Raw genomic sequence first — 9,076 nt, forward strand, 5'->3', positions numbered from 1 at the left:
ATGGCACAAATATGGTACTGGTCCCTGGCACACTGGGAAGACTTGTTACGTCAATGATGATTGGCCTTAGAATGAATAAGACATCATGTCTTCATGTTTAGTACAGATAGTCTCAAAATGCCCCTGAAATAGGACATATCTCAAAAGATTTTCCTGGGGGGGGGGGGCTATAGGCCCCGGGATTGGCTCGCTTCGCTCGCCGGTCCGTGGCACACTGAAAAAAACCATGCCGGTCCGCCACATCAGATAGTTTGAGAAGCGCTGCACTACACTGTATAATCCTATTTGTAGGCACTTAAAGAATAGCCAGAAGCCAAGAATTTTAAAATACATTTTATCTACTATAATTATCATAATATTGTACATCTAGAATGAATCATAGCCCTTAATGAAGTACTGTAATTGTAGTTACCTACAACAGCCTACATTAAAAATTGCTCACCTCCTGAATTTGTTCCTCAGTACCTCCTGACTGCTTCAGGTTTTCCACAATAGAGTCCACCCTGGTCCGTTTCTCTAACAAGCGGCGGTTGTCGGTACCCCTTGTTTCTCTCTGCACTATCAGGTTATACATACTTTTATAACACCACTCGAGTACCATACGTACAACCTAAAAGAAGAATTAACGGTACTATTATCTGAAGTTCATGGTGTAATGTACAAAGTCAATATGTTGGATAATATTGGTTGGACACAAAACCAGTTCACAGTAAATATCATGTTACTCATCCACTCATATCTATCAAAATAGAGGTACACTGCTTTTCCTACAATCCAGCCAATTTTAGTCACCATCCTACCTACATCCCTATCAATACATATCTACATTTCCCCTTTATTTGCAATTATTTCCTTCAACATAATTTTATCCATCCTCACACCCTCTAATGAAAGCATGAACAATGATTCAGATAATACAGTACAGTACCAACAAGTTTTACTTATGAATCCACTCATCATGAAGGATAACAATAAATCACTTGATGTTAAAACTGTGCTTTTAGTTGTTAAGTTAAGTTATGTAAAAAAGATACTGAAGAGTCAATACTTTGCCTGGTTAAAAAAAAAAAAATCTAATATATCCCATTTACTTACTGAATTTATATCAACATGAAAGAGATAAATGATTTTGTTTGCAGGTGATGGAGTCAGTGTTTTACGGAGCTCGTGTATGCGTAGGAAGTTATCATGGAGTAGGCGATATGAGAGCAGGTTTGCTTCCTTTTTACCAATCATGCTAACTTCTCCAATCATATCCTGCTCCATCATTTGCTTTTTATGAATTAATCTGCAAAGGTGAACATAATTAATAATACTTTAACCTAAACTAATGAATACATGCAGCTGTGATTAACTTAATATTCAAAATAAATGACGGTTCTCTTTCCACTAAACTTTTTCTGAAAGCTGTCTCTCGCTAACAGTAAGTTACTATTAAAGTGACCTAAGTAATTCTGCTTTAATTGATTTAAACAAGTGAATACCATTAATTTAAACATGTAAATCAAGTACAGAGCCTAAATGATCAATAACTATTTAAATATGTGAACCCTAGAAATTTAACACTGAGCATTAAGGAGTTTTCACTTGGATTTTTTAGCTTTAACTGTAGAGCATTTGTATTACTAGTTTTTATCTTATTTACCTCCATTCATAAATACAGTACAGGTATTGTATTAAGCAAAAAATGCAGAACTAAATATTTGTTACACATAATCTTTTTCAAACAGGCAACCCTCACATTTTACATGTTTTCCTATGGGACTATTTATTTCACTTTACAAGTTTTACTTTTTAGCACAATACTTTTTACGAACATACACAAAATTTATTGTGTTACTGGGTGGTGTCTGTCATGCGGGAGAGCGCGAGTTGGGCCCACTCCAGACATTGATAGAAGTTGAACGCCACATTTATTATACCCTTTCCACACTAACCTGGCCCATAAGCCACACCCCTCGTCTATAGCTACAAATTGCTGATTGGTTCCCCTGAGCATTTTACCTCCCCCCCCCAGTCGTATTTCTGTCGACCTTTTATGATAAATATTTAACATTTTCTAACAACCTCTCTGAAGTGCTAATGCCTTGAAATCATTTGCATTTTGATAGTTCTGATATTTAACATTATATTAGGTAATACTTACAGGTCTGCTTACCAATTGTGAACAGATTTAGTTTGAATTTTCTATGAACCAATCAGCTACAGTATTAGTATAGAAAAGGGGTGTGGCATATGGGCCAGGTTAGCTTGGAAATACTATAGTACAGTACAGTATTGATAATTCATTCAATTGCAGTCAAACAGGGTGTTCAGAGGATGAATAGTACAGTACATTGAAAAAGACCAAGATGGATTTTCCAAAACGGGGGAACAGGATTAGGAGAAATTATGAAGACCAAGAGTAATATAAAAGTCTAAAAGATGCTATAATAAGGAAAAGGATAATGTGTTTAGCTTACAAAGGGAACAAAGAAAAACAGTAAACTATAGTGGATACAAGACAACAAGAAAGCAGGTCATACGGAGTAGTAGAGTATGAGTCTCGTCCATCATAGGAAGCACTATCATGAAGGACAAAAGGAAGTCATCTTTTCTCTTTCCAACTATCATTTAATCTTATGAGCGTTTTGTTGAAAAATTACCCCCCCCCCCTCTTTTCTATTCATTATTCAGAGTAACTCTGCATACCTATTAAAAAGTGCTAAATATAACAATACAAATCTTCTGTTTGGTTTTCACAAATTAAACTCTAAATGTGTATGGTACCATGTATTATATTGTACAGTAGCTAAACAAAATATTGACAGAGTGAGTCCAATGACTTCCAAAATTATATCTACAACTGAGGGATAATGTCTTCACCCACTGCCATTTAGTATCCAACACAGAGCGGGTTGCCATATAGGAATAAAATAAACAGTTAGGGGGAACACTATCACATAGTATAATGAGACAACACACAATCCCAATACCTATTGTCCGTGGTCTCATAGTATTTTCACACAGAATATGCAGGTACTTCTTTTTATCTACTGTACATGTAAAACTAACCTAAAAATACGAGCTGCTTTGGAGCCAAATCTTTCTTGCACTATATTGTAGATGAGAGTGTGTGTAAGGGACTGGAATGCATTAGCCATATTGAGCCTGTACTGACCACCACCGGCGTCACCAACCCGCTGCACACATTCTCCACTCTGTTCCTCTGGAAAACATAAAATATGCCGAGTTCGTATTTACTCCTCTATCCACTTATTTACCTCTATGCCACCAAGCATTACCTCTCGTCAAACAATATACAATACAGTACACTTTATCCATTCCCTATCTGTCCCCTTTCCACTGCTTAGTTTGTCATATCAATTATCCCACTAAATATTTTAGAAGCACACCAGAATCCTTTTCACATTTTCATGCCCTCTCATCAAAATACCATATTCTAGTAGTTTATCGTTCCTTCTCTCCCAATGCACTATCTAAGCTCATTGTGTATGAACCAACTGTTTTGTACAATCTTTTATCCTTTGTCCTTCTCATTGGTAGAATTTTGTCATTTTCTATTTGCTAAACACATTTACTGCACATCACAGAATAAGTAATGTACAAGAAACGATGGGCTTAATTGTGCCATACACAATATATAAGAAATAAACAAAACATGTGGCAAAACACTAACAATATTACTTATTATATACAGTACAGTATATAATTTTTGAAGATGTAATGCAAAACTGTTACTGGTATGTTTGTTCAGCCATTGGTAACTGACAGAAGAAATAACAATAAAAGTTTAATTAACATGTGTTATTAATGCTGTATCAGTGATTTAAGCTAGATTCAATGCTAAAGAAAACTTTAAATATTTTTAAAGTAATTACTCTCACTAAGAATAATCCAAATATAACTTACCTAATATTTTGAAATACTGATCAAGGTACTTTAGATCTTTGAGCTGATCCCTGATGTCTGCTGCAGTAACAACATTCATGATGGCAGCCCAAGGATCTGACACCTTGTATGACAATTTCAACATAGCACCAAGACACTCTCCTGCTAAGGGGTCTACTCGTCTCACAATGCTGTTGCGAATTTCACTGTCCCTGCAATTTCCCAAACTTAGTAAAGAACCATTCTTATCTACTGTAAAAGAAATGTCTATTATAATTCCAATAATTCAAATTTCTATGCTTTGGAATAGCATTTGTTCATAAATTGATTCCAATGGACTGGCAAATGACACTGCTTTCAAATAAAATTGAAAAAAGGGCACAGAGTAATAAATGAAATAAAATATTTATTATTATTATTTTCTTTCTTTCTTTACGGGGAATAGCCCACCCGGGCACAGGTCAACTCACAATGGGGCCTAATGGGAGTAAAAATAAGAGAAAAAGAGATTAAAAATAGAAAAGAAAGATTTTATTAATCTACACCACGAAGATGCTGGAAAACCAACTTTTTGAAGCGAGACAGATTGTAGGAGTATGGAAACACAGAAGAAAGCAGAGCATTCTACAGTTGTTTGTGTGAGGAAAGAAGGAGGTACTATAACGGGTTATTCTAGTGTGACCGACATCCACAGAGAAATGGTGGGCACCATAGGCAAGATGAGTGTTACGAGCCCATGGCCTTGCCGGCAGTACACAGGATGCCAAATCCACCGAACATTGCCTGTTAAAGTACCCGTAAAAGAGACAGTGAAGCAACATTGCGGTGAATAGAAAAAGAAGAAAGATTATCAACAAAAGGAGGAGAGTTAATAAGACGAAATGCCTTTGATTCCACCCTATCTAACAGTTGGACAGAAGAAGAGCCACCCCACATATGAGAAAAGTACTCCAAGTTAGGACGAATGAATCCCTTATATACTTGAAGCAACTACTCAGGAGTGAAGCGGCTACGGCATCTGTACAGCATTCCCAGCTTTCGGGAGGCAGTTTTAGCAATGTTGTGGATGTGTGGCTTCCATAATATATTAGAAGAAATGGTGTGGCCTAGCATATCTAATTTAGATATGCAGAATGATTGCATCCTGAAATGTGATTGGTAGGAGATCATCTAATTTGGAAAGTGTAATTGGTAAATACTGTACTGAGTTTTATTATTATTGAATTTAACCAAGTTACTACCTCCCCATTCGGAGATGCTGCACAGATCCACACTGATAGATGTGATGATATCAGTTCTAGAAACAGATCTAGTTTGAGAATTAGGGGGAATGGGAAAATGTGAAAAAGAGTGAAGAGTAGAATCATCAGCTTAAGAATGGATAGGATTAGTTGTAGTATGAAGTCATTCATTGAAAAAAAGAAGGAAAAGAGTAGGTGAAAGAACAGAACCCTGTGGGACACCACTATTGGTAGAGAGAGTTAGAGATCGATTCCTCGACAATAACTGCCATGGATCGGTTCTCAAGGAAGCTAGAAATAAGAACAAAATGGGGGAGAGAAACCATAAGAGAGAAGTTTAGAAAGCAAAGACTTGTGCCATACCCTGTCAAATGCCTTGGAGATGTCGAAGGCCACGACGAAAGTTTCCCCATAATCCCTAACATTCATTAAAAAATATTGTTGATAAATAAGGAGTGGTCCAATGCCAATACAGGTAATGTCATATTTGTTAAGAATACTGTATATTTTCTGAGATAACAAAAATTGCTTTTACTGCTCCTAATACTAAATTTATTCCGATTAATCTCTAAAGTTTTTCGTGACTTCTCGTCTCCTTTGATAGCTAGTTTATTAATTTCACAACTGAACATAATAAATATACTTAACATCAATATAATTTTTAACCTACCTGGAAACCCCATAAAACTCAATAGCTGAATTTGACTAAAAAAAAAAAAAAAAAAAAAATATGGAATATCGTTCTGATGAATGATATTTCTTACTTGAAAAATACTTTAATTATGCGCAGAACTGACTCATTCTTGCACAAGTAACCCCAGGTTTACGATCTCCCTATCTACGATATTCCGCTTTAACGGTGGTGATGCATTAAAACCACCCCATTTACCATATAAACAATCTGCATTAACGGCGGTCATTGCTCGACCAATGCGGACGCATCTTTTGGTGCATTTGTTAAGTGCGGTCTATCCACACATGGCCACTTGGTGCATTACAGTACTGTGATTTGTTCCATGGTGGCCGCACATGGCATTGATCATGTAGATCAGAGATTATAAATTATTGGGGTTTTGTTTTTTGTTTTTTACCTTACAATAAAAGGACATCACTACTGTTCACATTGTAGTCTGTTTTGGTGTTTGTGAAGTGATTTTTGCTTTGATTTTTGTTACTGCAAGTGCTTTGCCTCTGTTGTGAACATGATATGAGCAGTGTTTTCACTCTGTTTTGTGACTGTGAAGTGAGCAGTGTAACTTTGAAAGTGTGGGAAGGCAGTCAGGGCACGAAGAAAAACCGTGTCTGGAGGTGAAGCTTGACGTGTAAAGCGGCAGGAGACTGCCTGGAGGTTGTGTGGGAGTCAGTGTTGTCTCCACTCCACCTTCAAGAGTCCCCTTAGCCTCAAAGGGGACATGTGATGATGACCAGGGTTGTTCTTAATGATGTGGTGAGTGTTGTTTAATTTTGTTGAAAGTGCACTAGTGAAGGAATTTATTTTAGTGATACAAGTAGGTGTTGGATTAGCTGGGAATGTATCTGATTGAACTCCATGTTATAATGATCCTAGTTTATGGTAATTAGACCAGCAATAGGTTTTCAGGAATGTAACCCCATTGTAAATAGGGGGATAAATGTACAATAAACCCTACAGTATTGCTTTCACATTTGTTGAAGCTTTATCACCACACACTTCTGTCCCAGAGCCGACTCTTCTTAAAGTGATTCACCTTATTAATTATCCCTTTCATTTCTTATAGTTTCTGCTCCCATGAGTTGGCTGCATCTATCCCCCACCATCAAGTAAGCAACAAAAAAACTCAATAAGACACTCTTAACACAACACTTGATATTGGGTGTCTATTAGCAATTCAAGGGTGGGTCATTGTAAAGCCTCTTCCTTTCCTTATGCAACTAAACTGTGGAAATATTTACCTCTTCTCACCTACAATCTGTCATTCTTGGAATAAAAATTTTCCAGCTTCTAAAAACTTTTATACTATTCTCTTATTTTTAATTTCTCTCTAAAAGGCCTGGACTCGATGTGAGGGCATCTGTTCATAACTGGCACTTTAATTGTAAAAATAAAACCATTAGCAGATGAAACTGTACTTCTTACAATCACCTAATAGCAAATTTTCTTTTTAAATAACCAGTCATTGCACTTTTGTAGTAGCAAACCTTAGAAAAAACTCCCAAGTGATATTTTTATATTTATAATTAAACACACACTGGTTACCAACCTAAATTCAATATGGAATCTATCATAGTTGAGTCTCCAAAATACATTAGTGTCAGGATGGGTGAATGTTGGTTTGGTAGTTTCTGTATGGCGATGTTGGATCTCCTGCTGAAGGGCCTTCAGATCAAGTAAATCTTGAGGTAGACTGAAAGACAAAAATCAATAATTGCAATACAGTACTATTGTTCAAACCTTAAAACAATGAAATGCAGTTCAGTCTGTATTTATAATGAAGTACAGTACATGAAATACTGTAAAGTAATATTCACAATGTGACTAACTCATTGGTAGAGAATAAGCCTCATAAGCAAATGGTCATAGGTTCATATCTCTGCCAAGATGGAGTATTGGTTTATATAACCTATTATGATAAATTACAATTTGCAGTACAGTATACAGGCAGTCCCTGGCGTATCACATGTCCCAGAGGATGAAGAAACTGCATTAATAGGCATGTTAACAATGAAATAAAGTTTTGGGGCCATTGTGAGAAGAAAGTGATTCAAGTAATTAAACCAGTTGGTCTTATAAGAAGGTCGTTCAGATATCGAGATGGTCCGTCCTTCATAATGATCTTCAAGAGTGCGGTGCTTCCCCGCCTGGAGTACTGTCAACCCGTCTGATCCCGAAGATATGCTAGAGATTCAGTTGATTGAAAATGTCCGAAGGAGGGCCACCAGACTGGTGCGTGCATTTTGGCACCTCAGTCATCTAGAGAGATTAGAGTGACTGCAACTGCCTAGCTTATACTACAGATGGGCAAGGGAGGACCTAATTGAGATGTACAAACTTCTCGGAGGGTACTTCTCAGTCCATACTTGGAGCTGGTAGATGCCCGTCCCACAAGGGGTCACAGCTCAAGGTTGAAAAAGCCTTAAGTCCAGAAAACTGTGAGGGCAAACTTTTTCGGTGTGAGAATTGTGAACTCTTGGAACTACCTGCCAGAGAGTGTGAGCTCTTTTAAGACCAGACTTGACAAACACTGGAGCAGGTTCAGATACATTCAGGAGGTAGTGCATACCCAGTACTTGCCAACAGTGTGTAACAGATGTGACCGACCGTCCAAGCGGCTAACGAGCCGATCAGTGGTGAGGATGACCAAAGTTAAAAGTAAGATTCCTGGGGACATTCTTAAGTCAAAAATGTATGCAAGTTGAAACGCATACCCTATGTGCACACCGTACTTATAGAACAATGTTTAAAATCCCACTATATCATAGCCTAAGTCCTTATATTGATTGTATACATGTAAAATAACTTAATTTAAGACAAAAGAAGAAATAGAATGACAAAATACAGTAAATGAAAGAATAAATAAGTCATCAGGAAAATAAAATACTGTAAATTTAAAGTTTAACTTTATGGGACCCCATTCATATCGGCAGACGTTCATAAGTAGGACGTACTTGACCCAGGGACCTCCTTTATGACAAACCCTATAGTCCATGATTATAGATATGACCAAATCTACATAATTTTGTGTAATGTTTACTGTACAGTACAGTCAATCCTCACATTACGCGGTCCCGCATTCCGCGTTTCACCGTTAACACGGTGCCTTGCCAGAACCTAACATGCTCACATTCCGCGGTCGTGAACCCCATTACGCGGAGAGCGGCTGGCAAGCCGCGCCATTTTTGGATCCAAACCTCCCGCCATCCGCCATGTTGTGTAAGAGGTGCGAAAATGGTGCGCACAAGGTCGC

The 9,076-nt window shown here is 37.4% G+C and overlaps 1 protein-coding gene across 1 annotated transcript; it reads right to left on the bottom strand.

Annotated features, from left to right (window-relative positions):
• Window positions 1-412: 412 nt before the first annotated feature.
• On the bottom strand, window positions 413-7,535 carry LOC121870152 (DNA-directed RNA polymerase III subunit RPC3-like). Its single transcript, XM_042371921.1, has 5 exons — window positions 7,373-7,535; window positions 3,913-4,103; window positions 3,055-3,208; window positions 1,096-1,288; window positions 413-610 (listed from the first exon to the last, which is right to left on the bottom strand). Exons 2-5 carry the CDS (start codon window positions 4,034-4,036, stop codon window positions 428-430), a joined length of 654 nt encoding a protein of 217 aa, XP_042227855.1. The 5' UTR covers window positions 4,037-4,103; window positions 7,373-7,535; the 3' UTR covers window positions 413-427.
• Window positions 7,536-9,076: the final 1,541 nt, after the last annotated feature.

The sequence above is a fragment of the Homarus americanus genome, unplaced genomic scaffold (assembly GCF_018991925.1).
Source record: "Homarus americanus isolate GMGI-L3 unplaced genomic scaffold, GMGI_Hamer_2.0 scaffold55016, whole genome shotgun sequence".
Taxonomy (NCBI): domain Eukaryota; kingdom Metazoa; phylum Arthropoda; class Malacostraca; order Decapoda; family Nephropidae; genus Homarus; species Homarus americanus.

Coding starts and splice junctions, on each gene's coding strand:
- LOC121870152 (XM_042371921.1), bottom strand. CDS start 4,036: ATGTTGAAATTGTCATACAAGGTGTCAGATCCTTGGGCTGCCATCATG. Junction 1,289..3,054: donor AAAGCAGCTCGTATTTTTAG/GTTAGTTTTACA, acceptor TCACCTTTGCAG/ATTAATTCATAAAAAGCAAA. Junction 611..1,095: donor TTCATGTTGATATAAATTCA/GTAAGTAAATGG, acceptor TTCTTCTTTTAG/GTTGTACGTATGGTACTCGA.